The 23329-nt window shown below is 41.1% G+C and overlaps 1 protein-coding gene across 1 annotated transcript in view; it reads right to left on the minus strand.

Moving 5' to 3' along the window:
- Positions 1–23329, minus strand: part of ABCA13 (ATP binding cassette subfamily A member 13) — a 2590787-nt gene that overhangs the window by 232825 nt on the left and 2334633 nt on the right. Inside the window, exon 45 of the mRNA XM_086964984.1 lies at positions 10399–10549. Coding sequence (XP_086821110.1) covers positions 10399–10549 — 151 coding nt within the window. The remainder of the gene's footprint in view (positions 1–10398; positions 10550–23329) is intronic.

Genomic DNA, 23329 nt, shown 5'->3' on the forward strand with positions numbered 1-23329 from the left:
CAGGTGATGGTGGCATTGTTTCTGTTGCCTAAAAGCAAAACTCGTAGAAACGATTAAAACAACTCGGGTATACTAAAATACATCCATTGAAATGATACCAAAGGTACTGTAGCATTTCCAGTTGTAGAAGGCACATTTTTTAAAATGTAATAATGAAAAATACTGATCCCTCGAGCCCAAAGATTGCAAGAGTATGAACCCCACTTTATGGTTTCTAAAATTTGACTTGCATAAGATCAATACCAAAAAAGGAGCGTTTTTGCCCGTGTATAAAGTGCAAAATATAATATTGTGGCAACTGTCCTGTATAGAAAGCCCCTTGCATCCACATGGCGAGAGACCCCCTTTCCTTCACCCTGGAGATGGAAAGGCAAGTTTTAAATGCAGCGTGCCCAATCTTAATGTAATTAACCAGTGTCCAATTGACACGCATACACACAAACACATCCATTCGCAACACTCTCCACCAAACATTCATACATACACGCATGCTCGCACCAAACACTTTAAAATAAAAGAAAAACACACACTCTTACCTTGCTGCCTGTCCCGTCCGCACCACCTCTGGGCTCTGCTCCCCTCACGTCACAGGCTCACAGCGCCCCTGGCGCCAGGATTGTCCGAGAGGGGCTAAGCCTGCGACTCACAGCCCCTCTCGGCCAATCCTGGCACCAGGGGCACAGGTACCTTCTCGCCCGCAGCACGCCCATTAGGGCTCCTAATGGGCATGCGCAACGAAGCAAAAACACAAGTGCGCATGAGTGGGCACGGGTAAAAATTCACCCTCCGTCCCCACTCATGCACACCTGTGTTGCTGGCTGCCTGGTGCCTGTACAATCATGTCAATGAATCAACATGACGCCAGACCGCCCACCCCGTCAGACTCTGAAGGGGCAGGGCGGTCTGACGTCATGTTGATTCATTGACATGATTGTCAGTCTTAACTAAAAAGCGCTGAGGGAGCTGCGGGCGGCAGGGGGGGCTACGCCCCCACGTCCCAATGGAGGAACCGCGCCTGCTAGCTTGGCTCTAATAACTAAAGCACGAGCCGAGCTGTCATACTATGTAACCAAAGTAAGTCATGCGTTTTATACATTTCTTACTGTTGTATTTTTTTAAAATATGAGAATACACCCAAGGCTGATGTCATTGCCATTAGTTATCCAAAATGTGTCACATTGTCATGCTTTCAGTTTTAAATAGCTTATATTGTCATGAAATGCGAAGCAAAAATATTTTATATTAACTCTGTAATAATGAGAACTTGTACTGAATTACTTCGAGGTGCTCTCAGACTGTTTTTCTAAAGAAAATGATACATAGTGAAGTAAAGCAATGGCCACGGATCACACCGTTTGGTCAATTGGAGAAGCTGGGATTTGAGCCCAGGATTCTTGGTTGCACATTGTGCATTTCAGGCAGAGATTGTATTCCCACATTTCTCTCTTCTTTTGTAACACAAAAGATCAGTGCTATTAATGTATTTAATTAGTGATGGTATACAAAGTCCAATAAATACATTTATCACTCCTTAAATCAGACTTGCACTATACACATATATGCATGTGCATACTTATGAGATGTGAAGCTGTGCATTTGTTTTTAATGTTTAAAGAGAAGCTGGAAATCAAAGAGAACAACATGCCTGTCTGAAACCATGCCACCCTTCTCCAAGTGCCTACTGGAAGAACAGACTCTGCGGGGGCTCAGAGACCTCGCTGTTATTGCTGATTATTTAACTGCTGTCATTGGGGCTTAAGCATTTCAGAAAATGGTGTCGTTTTCTCAGTCAGTTAATATAAAACTGCCTCGCCCGCCTTGCGTTACACTGCTGGCTTCACAGGGGGATTTTAGGAGAGGTTCAACATGCCAGTGGCCACAACTAAATAATCAATAAAACAACAAGAACACCGACTGCCTCCCCGTTCCTCACAGCAGAGTTTGCTCCACCAATCACACTGATTCAAGGAGGTATGTGATGTGTAGCAGGACTTCAGAGAAACCTGTTGTGACTGCCCCTGTTTAATCTTCAGTTTTCACTTTAAGATATTGGAGGGTAGAGGGGAGGGGTGATATTATCCCCCCATTTAAAAAAGTTGTGAGGTAGGAATCCCCCCCCTTGAAGTTTTCTTCCCCTCCCCCAGTTCTTAAAACCAATGCTCATGACGTTACACACATTTGCGGCTGTGAACCAGAGCATTGTAGGAATGCTGAAGTCCCATTCTCATAAACTTTACATTGGCAAAAAAGCTGTTTTTAGGTTGAGCCTAGACGCGCAGCTGTAAGTTCATCCGTTGTACGTACTCTGTGGGGTCTGACCCATCCCACCGCTTTGGATTGGCTTATGTCTGGGCCGTTCCAAAATCATAGCCTGCAAATGGCTAACAGCTTGTGCATTCTCCACCTTTTCTTACAAGTTAACTCCCATGGATGGAGTATTGCCTCAGAACCGAGCAGTAACATGCAAGCTGCTTGCAATTTTTTAAGCACACTTTTGACCTTGCCCCCTCATGCACTGACCCTGCCCCATTACACACAATATCAAAGATCCCTTTACTTTATTTTAATGCAATTCGACCACTGCCCTAAATCACCAAGTCACTATGTATAATCAGATGAGAGCCTGAATTAACAGCATTAGAGTCATGTATCCTCACTCCCACATTATGCACATTTGCTGTAACATCATCTGAGTGTCCTGACCTCGCCAGTCTTAGCTTAATTTTCCCCAGTCTAGCAGATAATGGGAGCAAAAGCACTTGTGGAACAGACTGAGAACAAAATGTGTTTTTCTGCAATTCCTTTGAAATGGGAAGGCTGAATTGCTCTGCGGAAGTATTTACTACCCTATCCTGGGATTTTAGAGGACGAGCTGCCTTTCTTTTGCCATTGGCCGCTGGTTTAGTTGTGGGAAATACTGAGGAGCCATATGCAATGATCGAATGGCAGCTCTGTCCAATGCCTGCTGTGTACATAGTGTGGCAGGTGAGGTGTTGCAATCAACAGAGAACCTCCTTTCTGCCAGCTCAATTTCTTTAGAATTCACCCCAACTGCCCTTGCTAAAAAGGTGTCAGTTGTGGTTCCCTTGATGCCAATGGTTGATGCACATGAAGTGGCTAAGGTTTTGTGTTTGCCCATGACCAATATAAAAGAAGATTTAGAACAAAGGATGAAAGAGAAGGGGCACAGGCCGTACCAAGCTGCAGTCTCGGTGCACATTTAAGTATCAGCTCTTCCGGCCTCCAGGGCAAGTGAGATTATGGAGTTGGCAGTCTTGACCCCCCAGCAGTGCAAAGGCACTATAAGACACATCTAGTGCTGTGGTCTGAGAGTTAGTTTAAGAATCCCCTTCTCCTGCTCATCCCCAGCAGCTTAAGGGTATGCGTACAGTAATAAATTGTGTGCCTCAAGTACAACAAGTATATTTTTTCATTCCTAAATAGAGAATAATACTGATTTGCTACTTAGATATTACAAAATGTTATGTACCATGAGTCCTGTGTCTTAAATAGCAATTCCTTAGGCTTCGTTATTTAAGAATCAATCAATCAATCAATCAAGATATTTATAGAGCGCGCTACTCACCCGTTATGGTCTCAAGGCGCAGGGGGGCGGGGTGCTGCTACTGCTCGAAGAGCCAGGTCTTGAGGTGCTTCCTGAAGCTGAGGTGGTCATGGGTCAGTCGTAGGTGAGTGGGGAGGGAGTTCCAGGTCTTTGCTGCCAGGTAGGAGAATGATCTTCCTCCGGTGGTGGCTCTGCGGATCCGTGGGATGATGGCGAGGGCAAGGTTGGTGAAGCGGAGCTGGCGGGTGGGGGTGTAGAACGTAAGTCGGCTGTTGAGGTATTCCAGGCCAATGTTGTAGAATGCTTTGTGTGCGTGGGTGAGCAGTCTGAACGGTATTCTTTTGCTGACAGGGAGCAGGTGGAGGTTTCTCAGGTAGGTTGAGATGTGACTGCGGGGAGAAATGTTGAGGATGAGTCGTGTGGAAGCATTTTGTATGCGCTGGAGACGGTTCTGGAGTTTGGCCGTTGTTCCCGCATAGAGGGCGTTCCCGTAGTCCAGTCGGCTGGTGACGAGGGCCTGGGTGACTGTTCTTCTGGTGTCGGCGGGGATCCATCGGAAGATCTTCCAGAGCATGCGCAGGGTGTTGAAGCATGAGGATGAGACGGCGTTGACTTGTTTGGTCATTGTGAGCGAGGAGTCCAGGATGAAGCCCAGGTTGCGTGCGTGGTCCATGAGTGTCGGTGCGGTGCCCAGCGCCGAGGGCCACCAGGAGTTTTCCCATGCAGAGGGGGATTGTTCGAGGATGAGGACTTCCGTCTTGTCCGAGTTGAGTTTGAGCCGGCTGTGCTTTATCCAGTCTGCTACTTCTTTCATTCCTTACTGGAAGTTTGATTTGGCAGTGGCTGGGTCCTTGGTGAGGGAGAGTATCAGCTGGGTGTTGTCGGCCTAGGAGATGATGTTGATGTTGTGTTTTCGTGCGATGGTGGCGAGGGGGCTCATGTAGATATTGAAGAGTGTAGGGCTGAGTGAGGATCATTGGGGGATACGCCACAGATGATTTTGGTTGCCGGGGAGCGGAAAGGGGGAGGCAGACTTTCTGGGTTCTGCCGGTGAGAAATGAGGGGATCCATTCCAGGGCCTTCCCCTGGATACCCGTGTTGTTGAGGCGGTGTACTAGGGTGCGGTGCCATACGGTGTCAAAGTCTGCTGAGAGATCCAGGAGGATGAGGGTGGCTGTTTCTCCGTTGTCCATCAAGGTTCTGATGTCGTCTGTGGTTGTGAGGAGGTCGGTCTCGGTGCAGTGATTTGCTCGAAATCCGAACTGGGAAGGGTCGAGCGAGTTGTTGTCCTCGAGGAAGGTGGTCAGCTGTTTGTTGACTGTCTTCTCGATGACTTTGGGCGGAAAGGGAATAAGTGAGATCGGTCGGAAGTTCTTGAGGTCCCTGGGGTCTGCGGTGGGTTTTTTCAGGAGGGCGTTGATGTCAGCGTGCTTCCAGCTCTCCGGGAAGGTAGCTGACGTGAAGGAGCTGTTTATGATGTTCCGGAGGTGGGGTGCAATGATGGCGTCGGCATTGTTGAAGATGTGATGGGGGCAAGGGTCGGAGGGGGAGCCGGAGTGAATGGTGTTCATGACGTGGATGGTGTCTTCACTGCTGATAGGGGTCCAGGAGTTGATGGTAGTGGAGGGGGTCGTTGGGCTGGCATCCAGAGGTGGGGGTTGGGGTCCAAAGCTGTCATGTATGTCTGCAATCTTGCGGTGGAAGAACGTGGCGAGGGTGTTGCAGAGGTCTTGCATAGGGGTGATGTCGTTGTTGCTGGCGTCAGGGTTTGAGAACTCTTTGGCAATGCTGAAGAGTTCCTTGCTGTTGTGGGTGTTGTTGTCTAGTCGTTCCATGAGCGATGTCCTCTTGGTGTTCCGGATCTGCTGATGGTATTCACGGGTGGCGGTTTTGAGGGCTGTGGTTGCTGGCTGAGAAGATGGCGTTGAGGGTGTGGACAGCGAGGTGAGTGGGGGAGTTCACTAGTTGCTTGAGTCCGAGGCTGGCGAGGTTGTCGAGCAGTGTTGCGGTGGCGCTGGTCTCATGTACAAAGAATACATTAGTATTGTTAAAAAGTTTTGCAACATTTGCACCAACTTTTTCTTTCTTCAGCCCATCATACACAAAGTTCTAGAGATGCCAGAGTTTATTTCCTAAAACATCTAGTGGGCTCATAGGCTTGATCGCAATCCATGTCTTTCGTCTTTTCATTCTGGAATACACTGACCGGCTTAAGGTTTTCAAAGCAGCAAACAGTAAAGACTGGATTATTTGGCCAAGAAATCTTTTCCCACAAGATTGCAAAATCTACAGCTGACAGAAGGAAAAAAACTATTGTGCTCTGCTTTTCGATGTCTTGACATTTGATTTGGACCTTTTCATCCTTGTTTCGTTAAGGTCACTTATAAAAATAAGACTACAATATATGAAGATCCAACTCTAATACAGAAATTCTTGAATGGCTGCAGAGAGGAAGAAATGGACATATCAAGTTCTTCTAACTCGTGACTTATCAGTTATTTTTTTCTACACAATTAGCAAGTCAAAACTCCTTCCGCATGTGATCTCACCACCCTCAAGTATGTTGTTTATGTCGTTATATTTTTATTGTTATTTTGGTATTTATTTAATCTATTTGTCTTTTGTGTTCCTGCTAGTTTTAAACCTGCATTGTTGGCCAGCTGAATTAGGCACATGTACTATACACAGTCAGTTGAATAAAGATCTAGGTTATGGTTGGATTTCAGACTGACCGTGGAGAGGCACATTATTAAGGCAGAAGTGTGCTGCTTGGGACTGCTGAGATGCCTAAGAAAGATTCTATGGTACCTACCCATGAAGATGCAATAAACAATTTTGCAGGTTCAGATAAATTCGAGGCTGGACTGTGGCAATGTGTAATACTTATGTGCTACACAGTCTTGGCGAAAGCAGTTGCAAACAGTTCAGAATGCTGGGGCTCACCTTCTATGCCATACTCCACTTAATACCCCAGTCTCCCAACATCTATGTCAGTTACACTGGCTTCCTGTGCTCCATCGTACCAAAAACAAGTCCCTATGCAATGTATGCAACGGATCACTGACATAATATCGACTACAAAAATATAGGCATTAAAAATATCGAGTTTAAAATATCGACTACCAAAATATTGAAATCCTATCTACAAACAGGTAAGTACAAAAATATCGAATCAAAAATATTGTTTAAAAATAATATAGTTAGTCAAAATATCGAATTTTTGTAAATGTAATAAAAGTAATTTAAAATAAATGAAATATTAAAAATAATTAACTAAAAAATACTGGAAAATTCTTAAATAACCGTATAATTATAAAATAATTAATTTAAGTAAAAAAAAACTAATTTATTTTTTAAAACATAAATATATTTATACACATGATATTAATTAAATGAACACAATATTTTTACCATATCATAGCGTAGGGGTAATAATTACTATTCCCACTCCAATGAGTTCAAGAGTAGGGAAAACGTTGGATAGCGTAGGGGTAAAAATTACTATTCCTACTCCAGAGAGTGCAACAGTAGGGAAAGCGTTGGATAGCGTAGAGGTAATAATTACTATTCCCACTCCGTGAGTGCAACAGTAGGGAAAGCGTTGGATAGAGTAGGGGTAAAAATTACTATTCCGACTCCAGTGAGTGCATTAGTAGGGAAAGTAAATACTTCATATATTATTTAAAATATATACATATTAATATCTATAACAAATTAATTAAAAGTAATTACCATTTTAATATATTATAATAATTAATCAATTAAAAATACAAATTAAAATTAATGATTACAATTAATTACATATTAATACAAATTAATTACAAATTAACAATTAATTATTTAGCAATTAAACATTAATTAACAATTAATTAAAAAATACAGAAAATAATTTACATTATTTAATTAATTATAATTAAATTACTTCCCACCCTATTCCCCTATAAACCCACAACCCGCTACAGAATTAACATAAAATTCATTACTTAAAATAAATTATAACATAAATATACACTTTTCACACATAAACTAACATACAAAACACTATAAAAAATTCGATATTATTAAAAAATAGATAATTTCAATAACCTATATTATACACTTGGATGTTTTGACTCTCTATATTTATAAAATTTGATATTACATTACTTACCTTTAAAACTATATTTTTGATGACTATATTGTGTCTAGTCGATATGTTGTCCATTCTATATTTTGAAGTCAATATTTTGTCCATTCAATATTTTGGAGTCGATATTTTATTTTGTCTGTTTACCGTATGCAACACCATGTATCAGGTTGGCCCTTTATGTATATTCTCTTTTATCCGTCTCTACACCTCCAAACGGGAATTACATTCAAGCACAGTCAATCTGGCCATCGGACGCAAAATTAGGTTGGTAAGAAAAATAGATCGTTCCTTTGCTTTCTTGGGATAGAAATTGTGGAATTCCTTGCCTCAGAAGAAGAGACTATGCAACTTCGGCCTCTGTTTCGAAAGATAGTGAAGACATGGCTTTTTGAAGCCTAGCCTGGCTCTCGTTGGTCCTCTATTTGCTATGGCTGGAAAACCCCATTGGGGTAACTATGGGCCTGATGTAGGTAAATCCCATTTACCAATTTTGAAATACTGAATTTTACCGATTCGGTATTTCAAAATCGGTAAATGGGATGTAGGTCCCAACATCTGGAATTGTTACCGATTCCTTACAAATTCGGTAATTACCGATTCGGTAAATACCGAATCGGTATTTGCTATTGAATCCTATGGGCCTTTGAAGCCCATAGGATTAAAGTCAAATACCGAATCGGTATTTACCGAATCTGTAAATACCGAATTTGGCAAGGGTGCAGGGGGTGTCACTTTGACACCCTCTAGCACCCCCAAAACGGGCATGTGTGCAATGTGGCACACAGACATGCCCTAAGGGCACGTCTGTCTGTCACATGGCACAAGTGTACATGCACAGATGAAAATCGGTATTTTCGGCCGATTCCGATCGGTAAAGGGCTACCTACATCGGGCCCAAAATGCTTTAGAAATATTTTTCATTTCATCTCATTTTCGGGCTGATTCACATATCTATTTATGCATGGCATTTACGTTCTATTCACCTTTATCTTCCTTATAATTGGTAGCTCTTTTCATAGGGCAATTATACTCACTTTATTAGTTTTATTCTTCCTTATGAGCAGATTATATAAGTTTAAAATGTGCTTTCTAATGGCACTCAGAGTAATTTCATTAAATGGTTTCAGGTCCCCCTATCAAGGGACAAAAGGTTTTGTCTGACTTATCCTAACTAAAACCTGATGTTGCACTACTCCAAGAAACTCAGGTAATGAAGTTAAACGCTAAGAAACTTAAAGGAATTTGTATGTGAGATGTTTTCTTTTCTCCAGGTTCGGAGAAAAAGAATGGTTTAATAATTTTAAGCAATAAAGCCCTAGATATTACAGTATTCTCTCAAATTTCTGACACATGGGTGGCAGCAAAAGTAACCATTAATAATATACCATTGTCTAATTGTAATGGCTATGCTCCAAAGCATTACATCTGTGAAATGTTGCCACCTGAAATTCAAAATCTCTCCAGGGGCCGGGAATGTCACTGGTGCAAACTCAGACAACTCAGAAAACCTGCTCCCCTCGGTCAGGCTGAATCCTTTCCTGATAACCAGGCACCCCGACCACATCCACCCACTTACCACAAGCCAGCCCACTGACAATTACTACCTCTTCCAAGCAGGAGGAAAATGTCCACTCTGTTGATTCTGAAATGGGGAAATAATGCACATAAAATGACCAGGTATTTCTGGGTCTGTGCAGTTGTTCTCCATTGCAGGAAAAACAACTTGTGTTTGCCAGAATATGAAGCGGGATACTGGTATCACTGGATAAACCCAGAAATCTTGTAGTTTTAGAATAACTGTGTTACTGTACATCAGTTTAAGTTGTGGTTCCCAGACAAGTTGTGTTAGGTTGCTCCATTTCAGGATGTCATTGCTCTAGCCTGTTTCGTCTTTGCAGTTAGAAGTGCCTTGCGAAGTCCAGGGTGAAGTTGTAAACATAAAAGACATCCATAGTCAAGACTTCAATTAGAGATTTCTACACAGTTTTTGTGAGTGACACATTAACCCCAATTTGATATTATAAGTAGTGTGCAAAATGTTTCAATTTTTCCAGCACAAATTTCATCAGGTAATACCTGTTGAATTATTTGTTGGAAAAAGCCACATAATTCCAAGTGATGTAGGATGGATTGGAGGGTTGTGGGACATTAGATATTACAGGAGTATCCCTTATTCCAACCCACTGAACTCGGAATGAGGAAGCCGAAAATACCACTTTGGTGAAAAAGCACCCTATATTGTTGATATTTCCCAGGATGAAATTTCCAGTAACTGTTGCCACCAAACAGAAAATGGCAGTCCATTTTGTCCCCAGGTTGTAACATGATCAATGTGAAATAAATGCATATGTGTATATCTATAACATTGGTGGCAATAGCACCAGCTTAGTTATGGTTGAGTCAGAGTTTCCATAACAAAGAAATGTTTTTGTTTTCTTAATAACTTTGGCTAGGTTGAGCTTTTGAACAGATCTGTCACGTGAGGTGCAAGAACAAGGAGAATTTCCAAAAGGTTTCCACATTTAATTCTCAGTAAATTTTCTGCTCACTGATACAGAAAAATGGCTTAAACGAATTACACCAAATTTGGTAGAAATTTACTTAGGCACATTTTTTTGTTTGGTTTTGTGTAAATCATCTCAGTACTTTTTTGAGAAACACAAAACATTAGACCCTTTTGATCAGCTCTGAAAAAAATGCATACCTTGTGGATATATTGCTTGGGGATTCCGCGAAGCCTACAATAGTAATAGAGATGTTCCCATCCAGTCAGAAGCTCATCTAAGGCATCTTGTTGTGGACAGTATCCGATGAGCGTTCCTTCCTTACATGCATCCAGTATGTCTCGTTCAGATCTATTTGGCAACAAAATAAAATAATTATGAATGATAGCTTGAATCTAACAGTTTAAAAAAGAATTGGACATCAATGACACTTCAATCAGCATGTTTTCACCATACACCTTTGCATTTATGTACAGGGCATACACAATTACAATATACAAACGTAAATGATATAATTAAGCTGAGCCATTTCATCATAATTTATCCCTTTATGATATCATAATAGTTAAGTAAATTCACAATAAAGAAATTTGAACACCATTGTAAACTTGTCCTCATCAACAACGGTATCCTATCTGTACTGTACATTATTGAAGACCGTTGAAAATTACTTAATAACTTCTTGTTGTAATGAACAAATGGGAATTTTTGTAGACTGCTTACTTTCTTAATTTGTGCATCAAAATATGGTAATAGAGGTGAATGGAGCATTTATATTGATTTAAGAGTATTAACGGTTCAAAGTGTTCTACTTGATTTTCCATCATTAGGCATTTGTAAGACTAGTCTGCTACATCCGGTTTGCTATTGCACAGTTTAACCTATGTGAAGTAGTGAGGGAGAGAATTACTTATGTAATCATACAGAATAACAGCCTACATATCCACATTCCCCAATGAATAGCAAGGGGAACTTCTATTATTCATTTGGCACCTGTGCTGTGTTTAATTGTCAGTAGAAGTTCCACTGCAACTTTATATCTGTGCACTCGCACCTCATATGTGTCGCTCGGCTTGATATCCTCCATTTCATTTTGGTCTTTCTGAAGTTCTTTCCAGACAATGGAAAGCTAGCTTTATATATTTTGACATTATCTTGAAATACAATATTTCACATTTGAATTTTACTGCATGATCTCCAATGAGTGTATCTCTCCAATTCTCGTCTTCAGACTTTAGATATATTTGTGAACTTGTAGAGCACACATATACCCCCTAAGAGAGTCCTAGCAGTGAAGTAGTGTCTGCTGCCCATCCAACAGGGGATATTTTGAGAACATCAAGGTTTTAGACTTTTTTTTATTCTAAGTGGTTGATGTTAGCTTGAAACATTGAGAATTTCAACATTTATAAGCATGTATATAGCATGTATGTAGGATGACCAGAAGTGTGGCTGTATTGAGATGGTGAGACTTTCAGTAAAAAAAACTGATGTTGACGAAAGCATTGTACAAGGATCATATAGACAGAGGGAAGCCATGGAGTTTGGGAGGTGACCAGAGTTAAAATGGTACTTAAATCAGTAGTGATATTTCAGATAGATATCTAATAGTCAAGCCGATTCCTCACCTCAAGAACAGCTCTTAGGACTGATCAGAAAACTTTCTCCAGCAATAGTTCCCATAAATTGCCAGGTGGAGTCATGCAGTTTAAGGCCCAACTCCTTCCAGCAGATTATATATATATATATATATATATATATATATATATATATATATATATATATATATATATATATATATATATATATATATATATATATATATATATATATATATATATATATATATATATATATATATATATATATATATATTCACTGAAAAAACCATAGGTTATAGACCATATATAGTTAGGAATTAGCATTTACAAAACCTTATTTTACTCGCATAAAACCATTGAAATTCCATATATAGTTAGTTGCACTAACTATATATCGCGCACCCGCAATCCACTGCTGATGATGTCACACATTACATCATTCATGACATGGTCAGTGACATCACTGATGACATCACTGATGACATCTCAAATGACATCACTGATGACATCACTGATGACATCTCAAATGACATCACTGATGACATCTCAAATGACATCACTGATGACATCTCATTTGACATTACTGATCACATCACTGATGATATCATTCATGTGATAATACGATGAACCTCTTCACACTCTAATATAACATTAGATACAATCAGTGTAAACAGACACTCACAGACTGTCACTCATCCATGGAGTTACTCACACACCTAGTCAGTCATGCAAAGAATCAATCACACCTCCATTTCCTCAACTATACAGTTATACACACCTTACTTATTCAAACATATACTAACACATATTTACTCTCTTATACAATCCCTGATACAAGTTCACAAAGATCCATACAGCCACTCACACATTCACTGGCTCTTAAGCACAGTTATTTATATATGTCAACTATCACATGTACTGTGTTTTACATATGTACTTACTTTGACATGTAGCACTGAGAAATCCATTCAATCACCAATACACTCATGCAGACAGTCAACCGCCCATACAGCTGTTTCCACATGCACTTTTGAACCCATACATATACTGAATCAACTACTCACACATCTATGCACAGAGTCACACACCTCCCAGCCACCCACACACACACTCAGTCTCCCATACAAATACTTGGGCAACCAATCAATAACCCATATAGTTACTCATATAGCTACTGATCAACACATGCAGCAGTTTACAGAACAACAGACATAATGATGCACAAATTAAGACAGTTTAGTCACTAACCCATGCACTCAGTGAGACACATTAAAACACTCACTCATACACACAGTCATGCACCTACTAAATCCTTCATCCAGACACTTATACATCCACTCATTCTTCAATATGTAAGACATATTTTAACTTTACAGAAACATACAGTCACTGGGTGTTGTCATCAGTGATGTCATCAGTGATGTCATTTGAGATGTCATCAGTGATGTCATCAGTGATGTCACTGACCATGTCTCATGACGCGTCGCCTCTGCAGCGCAAACCAAACCCGTAACGTAAGCGCGCCGGAGCTCGCTTACAGATATATATATTTTTTTTAACCTTAATTAGACAAAATCCACACATACACATATCTTGAGGCCTTGCAAAGGCACATCAAACAAACAATCCCTACCGCTCCGGACTGTTTAGAATGTTGACAGACACCGGAGAGCCAATCAGCTCCGCTTTGCAAAGTTCCGATACGCGAAAAGTTCGCGAACCGGAGCGCTACCCGGAGCGCTGTTACAGATATAGCTGCCCGGTTAGCTGCCGGTTAGCTGCCCGGTTAGCTGCCCGGTTCGCGTACCAAGACGCGTCTCTACGGCGAAAAATTTTTTTTGCCCCGCGTGGCTCTATAATATCCCCCTCATCAATCCTAGGGGGTCAGAAGGGGTCTACCTTGCCCCCTTTCCTACATTTCCCCCTTTGTTTTGGCCTCCTCTTGTCTCTCGATCCTACCGAGAGACAAGATGGCGGCCGCTCCGGACTGTTTAGAATGTTGACAGACACCGGAGAGCCAATCAGCTCCGCTTCGCAAAGTTCCGATACGCGAAAAGTACGCGAACCGGATCGCTGCCCGGAGCGCTGTTACAGATATATATCTTGATTTAAACGTTAATTTCTCAAAATCCACTGAAGCACATATATTGAGACCTAGCAAAGGCACATCGGGCTAACAGTCCCTACAATTTTGCCAAGTTTCGTGTAAATCCATTCAGCCGTTCGGGCTAAAAGTGAGTCCAACCGCCCTATGGAAATTAACATGGGAAAATCGCGTTTTGGGACCCCCCTTTTTTCTCAGCCCCCCCTTGACGAACCCCCCCCAAATTTCCAGGAGCTGCTCAGAAACAAAATGTGCCATTTTCCTGAAAATTTCAGCCGATTCCGTCCACAAACGCCAAAGTTATTAGACATAGAATTTTCAGAAATCCCATAGGGAAAAAATCCTAACTATATATACCTACTGGCTATCGCCAGTAGGTAATATATATATATATATATATATATATATATATATATATATATATATATATATATATATATATATATATATATATAAATCCCTCATTGGTGCACTGGTGTCAGTTTCTGGTACTTTTTCACCACCCCATCAAGGCATGTGGAGAGGAACCGAAAAAGCATCAACAGCAGTGACAATAACAACATATAACATGATTGCACATCTTAGTTCTTATTATGCACTAACGTAACAAGGTAGGATGGAGATCAGTGAAGAATCTGTAGGAAGATTATGGGTCCACCACCAATACCATTTCGAAGGTCAATCAACTTTCTTATGATGTATACATCTTCGTGAAGGCTTCTCCCATTAAGCATGAATCCAAAAGTAAGAACTTCCTGTGAGGTGAGATTGAGTAGTGACAATTGATCAAGGAGGTCACACAACACAACCTTAGCAAAGTTCCAGTACATTTGTGTTTGAGCTGTGAGGCAGTAATGTTTCGCAAAAATATACAAGGCACAAGGACTCCTCTTGTGAGAGCTATGAAAAGAGCCATGGTCCTAGTGGAGTGGTTGCTAATGCCCTCAGGAGGACCTTTCTTTGCTAAGAAGCAGCACATCTTACCAACCACAAAATGGTGTATTTGGCCACTGCCTTGCCTTTCTTGGATCAGGTACCCTTCACAAAGAGCTAATCAGCCAATTTGTACTCTTGAGTGTGGCTGAGGTAGTAGGATTCTGTACATCTGGGGTACAATCTATGCATATGCTCTTCCAGCTTGGTTAGGTGAGGAGGATGCAAGAAACATAGAAGAGCAACAGGCTAGCCTTTATGAAAGGCAGATACCACTTTTGATAGGAAGGAGGAGCAGGTACAGATGAACAATGTAGCTAGGTGTCAAACCAAGAAAGGCAGATGAACTCAGAGGACCTGACGTTCTCCGGCCCTATGGGCCACTAATAGTACTATCTTCAGAAGGAGAGTACTAATTGGGCAACAACACATTGGTTCAAATGTGGATAACAATAGGAAGGTCAAATCAGCTTTCATATCCCACAGAGGATCAATACACAAAGTGGGAGAAACAAACAGGATGCTATGAAGCCCATCAGGAGTAAGACGTGCAGCCCAAACACTCCAAACAGATGAGTAGGGATTTCTCCCTGGTTCAAAAAGTGCCAATGTTGATGTTGTTTCAACCTTCAAAGAATGAACAGGCCAGTATCAGGAAAAAGGAGACCAGTATCAGGAAAAAGGAGTTGGGAGGCCCAATAACTGGATTAAATGGAGTGCCAATTGTTTCCAAAATAAGAATGGATTAATGCAGGTGGACACTGAATCACTGTGAGAACTGTAAGCACAGTCTGAAACTGAGACAAATGGTCCTTCTTTACCCTCCATTGACATCTTATAAATGTAACAAATCCAAGCAAAGCTAACCAGAAGGGCATTTAACTGTCAACTTAATTGTTTTACCCAGTATCCAATTAGCCAGAACTGAAGGTCAGTTAAGGATGCAGCAGTGGGATTTTCAACCAAGTACATTAGTATGCGAATATCATGCAAATTTCTTCCTAAGCTAAATCCTTATTCTAGCTTTCAGGAAATACAACTTCTTAACTTTAAGGTAGAAAGGTGAAATAACAAAAGGTTACACTTAGGCCCTTACTGCAGAAGATGCAGAAGGCCTAGGTAAGTATAATAATTAGGGAAGGAACAGTACCCACCTTGATTATTTGTACATGGTCATAATCTCATTTGATCTCAAACACCAGTTTGTGCCTGATTTCACATTTTTCATCCCCCTCAGAATGGGGAGTTTGATGTTATGGTTCATGTATGCAGTTAATGTATCTGTGTTCTTATTTGTAAAATTGAAATCGTAAATTTCACACCTAACAGTTTCAGTGTTTTCTGCTTTGCCTAGGAAGTCAACTAATGTCTTTAGAGAAAGAGTACTGGTGAGAAGTACAATATAAACATGAAGTACAACCTTTGTCTGCTTTTAATTTGAGAATGTTTAAACAGTTTTTCATATGAGTGAGTGACCTGAAACATGGAAAGCTACAATACCCCCTACAAATAAATACCTGAACTTAAAAGAAAGTGTTGGAGAATGCATAGTTGTGGCCTCCTTTAGCAGTTTATCAATCTGGGCCTTTTCTAGTAGTGGCCAGCAGGGACAGTATTGCTGGGCTACACTGATACAACAATACCTCACTGGACATCAAACACACTCACAAGCAGGTCTAAAGTTTCAGCGACACTGGTGTTCACCTTATGACTGAAACACTGAATCCAAAGAAGAATACTTACCAAATCATTATGGTTTTTAGAGGGAGTTGTCAGGTCTGCTTTCGTCCAAATGTTTGGGAAGATGCTCGTTTTACACATGGCTTGTTAAATAAGCATTAATTTAGACGCAATAACTTCTGCTGCCAGTTTAACTATGTTGTGCGGGCAAGGATCATATGGGGAACACGAAGGAGAAGTTTCCAGTAAGTTTCTAATGTCCTGATTTGGTGGGGCGAAAAATATTCTGTCAGAATTTTTGTTGTCTCGAAGGGCATATTGGTGGATAATATAGTGGGCGCTGGTTTAGAATTGGAGAATTTTTGAATAATTGTTTCTACTTTTTCTAAAAAGAACTTTGCCAGAGTATCACAAAATAATTCACTAACAGTCAGGGATTTTTTGTTGCAATTATTAGTTAACTCTGTGATTGTCCAAAAAAGTTCATTAAACAAGTCTTTAGCGTCCTTAATCTTCTTTGTAAAGAATGATGCATTGGCCTTCATTATAAGATCTTTATAAATTGCTATATATTGTAGATATTTTGCCTTCTCTTCCTCTTTATTGGCCATTCTTCATCTTCTTTCCTGTTTTCTACATTTTGAGAACCATGGGGAAGAGGGTCTACTTGATTTGAAGCAAATTCCAGCCACTTATTATATTGTTTGGCTGCTGCCTCAACATATATTACAAGAACTAGGGGTGTATTCTCCAGTACTTTATTAGGATGGTCTGGCTATACATTCCGTCAAGCTCGTGAAGGGAAAGTTGATGGTGATTTCTTTATATTAGAATTAAATTGTAGATGAGACAGTTCAAAGAAGACTGTTCTATGGTTGGACCATGCTACTTAAGATGTTTTTACATTGACTAGGTCGGGGTTAGTAGTAAAACTTCCATCCAAGGTGTGACCCGCCTGATGTGTTGACTCTTGTACTATTTGATCTAAGCCTAATGCTGAGAAAGTTTGCAGAAGTGCTGAGGTATCTGGGTCTGAAATTGCCTCTAGATGATAATTGCAATTGCCCAGAACCGTATAGTTGGGTTCAAGGATAGAATGCTCCAGAAGGCTAGCTATTTCCTGAAGAATTTGTTTTCTGGAACTAGGTGGTCTATATAACACCATATCCTTGAATTATTGTTGCTTGTTGATCTTTATAACAAAGGAGATTCTTTTTCCAAAGGAGAGGAGAGAGGGCTGCCAGCTGGATTCTAGTCTTCTCTAACAGTAACTGCTAATCCTTCTCCACGTTTAAGTTCTCTATCGCATTTATAAATATTAAAACTCGATGACAGTGCTGCCTGCATATCTACATTACAGGTAGAATCAGCCCAGATTTCAGTAGGAAACACTAGCGCAGGTCTATGTTTTTCCATGAATAAGTGGAACTCACGAAGATCTGGTATTTAGCAGAAGTAAGCAAACTTCAAAGGAAATTCTTCGTAGTGCCCAGGGCCTTGCCTTTCCCTGACCTGGATCCAGACTCACCACAGAGTGGTGGAGACAGCTTTGTGTGAGGACAGGCACAGCTCTATTCAGGTGTCGGTGACAACTCCTCCCACCACTCTAGCTCAGGAAGGCCCATAAGCCTTGTGATGGCCCATCAGGATATGCAAGGCACACCTCAGCTCCCTTTGTGTGACTATCTGGAATGAATGCACAAGAGCCTAACTGTTAGCCAATCAAGAAATGTGTACTCTACAGACTGGCAGATGCACAGTATGGCTAAGCAAGAAAATGGCCACTTTCTAAAAGTCACAAAAAACAATGGTGACAGAGTGCACACCTTCTTTTCCATGTTACAAACGCGTTCATGTTTAGTGAAGTTTCGCGTTCTGGCCCGGAATTGTGGACTGTCCTGCCACGTCATGTAAGAAAATAGGGGGAGTTTAACTCATATTATCAATTATTATGAATTCTGCGGGCAAAACATCGATCACGGGGTGAACTTTAGTCTTAAGCATTTATTGTTGATATGTTGTGCATAGGATGTTAAATATGATGAATACGAACCATTTCAAGATGTAGCCTAATAATTGTGTTTTTAAATTTGTAGTTTAACCCCTGACGAAGTGCCATGAGAGGCACGAAATGCATTGGGTGAAAAAGATTTAATCAAGGAGAATCTATGTAGCATTCCATGCTATAGAATAAGGATCGGCAAGGCATGTCTAAAGCGTTAAGGATTATATGTTAACATAGTGCGTCCCACATGTGACTGAATAAAACATGATCAAAGTTATACATGGAAAGATTAAATGGAAATAAAACAACACTGATAAATTGGATTAGCGTCTGGCATTGTTGTTATGCATCTAACGCTGTGCGTCCGGAGTGGGGTGCAAACCCGCCCCTACGTGCTCCAGTGATTTTATTCATGACGTGGCAGGACAGTCCACGATTCCGGGCCAGCACGCGAAACTTCACTAAATATGAACGCGTTTGTAACATGGAAAAGAAGGTGTGCACTCTGTCACCATTGTTTTTTGTGAATCAAAAGTTACTCTGTCCACCCGACGAGTAGCACCCATGGAATAAGACCCGCAAACCAACCAAAGATTGTCACTTGCGGGACTACTTTTACAGCCTCCATTCAAGGATTAACATGGACTGCTGTTTTAAAACAGAATGCGGATCAACATCAGTTGGATTTATGGTTATATTGGAATGATGTGATGTTTTATCTTTGTAGGAACAACATAATGTAGTCAGCTACAACTTAATGCTAGATGTGACGAACGTTAACAAAGAACATTTATGGGTGGGCGGTGAATTCTTTAATTTAACTTCCAGGTTTTTTACATATATATTTTTCAATAATGTCAAAGGAAGGGTACAACACGAAATTCTGCAGGGTGAATACGGTCAGCATCAGTAGTTTCACAACAACATCAGTGCATTGTGGGTTTTGTATTTTTATCACTGAAGGGGTGGGACTTGTTAAAAACAGGAGGATCTGAGAATACAACACAGGTGTTTATAATTGAAGGAGAGGGTTGAACACTCAGTATGTGGTTTGAAATGAGAAGAGGCAGTCATTGAATCACTCGAGGTATGGGCTTGTGTAACTTATTTTGCAATGAGGGATTTGAGGGATAGATAAGGGAGCTTTTATATTGTTTGATGGGATTATTTTGAAGGTATTTTGGGGATCATTTGACAATAAGCACGTAAGAAAATAGGGGGAGTTTAACTCATATTATCAATTATTATGAATTCTGCGGGCAAAACGTCGATCACGGGGTGAACTTTAGTCTTAAGCATTTATTGTTGATATGTTGTGCATAGGATGTTAAATATGATGAATACGAACCATTTCAAGATGTAGCCTAATAATTGTGTTTTTAAATTTGTAGTTTAACCCCTGACGAAGTGCCATGAGAGGCACGAAATGCATTGGGTGAAAAAGATTTAATCAAGGAGAATCTATGTAGCATTCCATGCTATAGAATAAGGCTCGTCAAGGCATGTCTAAAGCGTTAAGGATTATATGTTAACATAGTGCGTCCCACATGTGACTGAATAAACCATGATCAAAGTTATACATGGAAAGATTAAATGGAAATAAAACAACACTGATAAATTCGATTAACGTCTGGCATCGTTGTTATGCATCTAACGCTGTGTGTTCGGAGTGGGGCGCAAACCCGCCCCCACGTGATCACTTTCTAAAAGTGTCATTTTCAACAACACAATGTAAAAACTAACTTCACCAAAAGTTGTATTTTTAAATTCTGAGTTCAGAGACCCCAAACTCCAATCTCTATCTACTCCAAATGGAAAAAGACACTTAAAAGATATTTCAAGGCAGTCCCCATGTTACTCTATAGGAAAGATAGCCCTTGCAATAATGAAAAAGAAAATTAGCAGTATTTCGCTATTAGAACATGTAAACACACCAGCATATGTCCTACCTTAGAAATACACTGTACCCTGCCCGTGGGGCGACCATGGGCCGCCTACTGTAGGGGAGATATATCTTGTAAAGGGGAATTTTTGGGCCTGCCAAGTGGGCACAGTAGCCAGGTCAAAATGGTAGTTTAAAACTGCACTCACAGACACTGCAGTAGCAAGTCTGAGACATGTTTCCAGGGGTACTCATGTGGGTGGCACAATCAGTGCTGCGGGCCTACTTGTAACATTTGATTTACAGGCCTTGGGCACACATGGTGCACTTTACTAGGGACTTAATAGTAAATCAAATATGCCACTCATGGATAAACTAATCACCAATGTAATTTAGACAGAGAGCATATGAACTTTAGCACTGGTTAGCAGTGTAAAATGGCCAGAGTACTAAAACCAAAAAAAACAGGTCGGAAAAAATAGGAGGCAGTAAGCGAAAAAAGTTGGGGATAACACTGCAAAAAGGGCCAGGTCCAACAATTCTGAAGATAATTATCTTTGCGGGAATACATATCCAAAGTGCAGATTAATTTAGGATAAAACAAAGGAAGAAAATACTGGAAATTGGCAAATCCTGCAAGAGTGGTTGTACTATAAATATAATTATTAGGCCAGTATAATAAACTTATCTGGCGGTGAGTGCACTCTCAAACTTTCAGGCACACTATTATTACAAACTCCAGCATTCAGGAAAGAAAACATTATGTAACAATCATTTGCATGAAGTGCATCCAAGATCTGGAATTTATTACCACCCTCAGCCAAAGCTATGACCTTAAACAAAACATTACATAAGGAGTTGAAGACCCTCCTGTTCCTACACCAACGACCCACTTAATGGACACCATGGCACACTAGACAGTAATGAGCCCAATGTTCTATGTACTACACTCACTATTCTACCTCTGTAATCCCAACACAATGGTTCAACATTAAGATAAACATTTCATGGCATTTTTACCATGTAACTAATTGCTTATTCATTAATGTGTAGAGTGCTCAACTGTAAGGCCTGTTTCACACAATTTAAAACTGTCATTAAATAAATACTGTTCAAATACCCCTAGAGGGGCACCTATGCCAAACATGTAAGCTATCCATAAGGCAGTACCTCCTAGTTTAATTGCCTATTGGGGGCCATATATATTCTTTCATTCATATTGAAGCAACATAGAGTACGACTACATTCTTCTAGCCTAATAAATGTTTTTTTAAAATCAAATTAAATTGAAATGCTAACTCCAAGAAAAATATTGTGCAGAGAATTCTTCTTGATGTAGCTGTGGGTGAGCTCCAACATGCATAACACCCTGAAGAAAACATTGGTGTCTAATGGGAATGGCGAGTTTACTCTCGATAGCCTGGCACAAATGGAAAGGTCTTCCTCAGAAAAAAATCATGTGATATATATACAAAAGTACTAAAAACATGTTTAAAGTCAATAAGTGAATAAAAATTTGCAAACACATTCAGTAAACATGAGTAAACCATAAGGATTAAAAATATGCCAAAAGAGAAAACAGTTGTTAAGGTGAACAGAAGTTATAGGGGTATATTCACAAGAACGTGTGCTACAAATCACCAAAAAATGCTAACGCACCTTTACACATCGCAGCCTATCGTGGGAAAATAACCCAGTGTCAACGTGGAATTCACAACACGGCGGTACCATGCGATAGTCCGCCAATAACGCGGCCAATGTCTGTGATACAACCACCACGACAGAGATAACACAAACCTCAATGCGAAAAAACATGCAATGGGCCAAAGCGCGATGTGGAAATCAGCAATAAGCAGCGCCAGGCCTGCAATACACACATAGCAGGTAGGAAAAATCACTATGAAGTAGAAAAAACACTCAAACACAAACTGACCAACACCCAAGCACCATGGAGGCAGCCGGAGCAGACACAGAGGACGAGGGCAACCCCACAAGCACCCCAGATGACCAGCCTGGGACCTCGGGGACAGGGAAGGGCAAGGACAAGAAGAAGAGGAAGACGAAGTTCAGTCTCCAGAAAAACAGGATCCTGGCCACGGAGGTGATGGAACACCATCAACAACTGTTCGTCACCTCCAACCTGTCATTGGGCACCAACAATGCGATATGGCGGGACATCGTGGACAAGGTGAATGCCGTTGGAGAACACAAGAGGTCAATGGACAAGGCCAAGAGGCGATGGATTGACATCAAGCGCAAGACAAAGGAGAAACTCGCAGCCAACCAGAAGGCAGCAATGCAGACTGGAGGTGGGAGCGTAGCGCCACAGCTCGTGCTGGATGACATGGAGGAGCTGGTGTCGACAGTCATCAGTGTGGAGACTGTGGCCAGAGCCGGGGGACCGGACACTGCTCAACAGAACACAACACAACCACAAAAGGGTGAGTGACCAGCAGGTACTGGGGGACGGGTGAAGAAGGTCACAATGGCACACATGCCCAATCAAGCAGAGCATAGTGCACACCCGCAATGACTTTGGCTCATGGCCCTGATCCACAGACTGTCATAATTTAAAATGCCACCCTGTCTGAATGTCAACATGTACCATGCGGCTACATACATGTGGACACATTGTGATACACCTTCTCCCTTTCACATTGCAGAGGCACCGTCAACACCTCCTGCACAGCAGTCCTAGCCACTCTTCACTGATGATTAGGAGGACACCCCCAGCAGCGACACCCAAGCACTCCAAGAAATCATTGACATAATCCGCAACTCACCTCCAGGAAAAGGGCAGCCCAGCTGCATCAAGGAGACCCCACCCACTACCCAAAGCACCCAGTAGGAGCCACCCACAGCCCTGGAAGTCTCCCAACAACACATGGCCTTCCAACGCCGTGTGCTGGAGTGCCAGAGGGAGACG

This window comes from Lissotriton vulgaris, chromosome 4_1 (genome assembly GCF_964263255.1).
Source record: "Lissotriton vulgaris chromosome 4_1, aLisVul1.2, whole genome shotgun sequence".
Lineage (NCBI taxonomy): Eukaryota > Metazoa > Chordata > Amphibia > Caudata > Salamandridae > Lissotriton > Lissotriton vulgaris.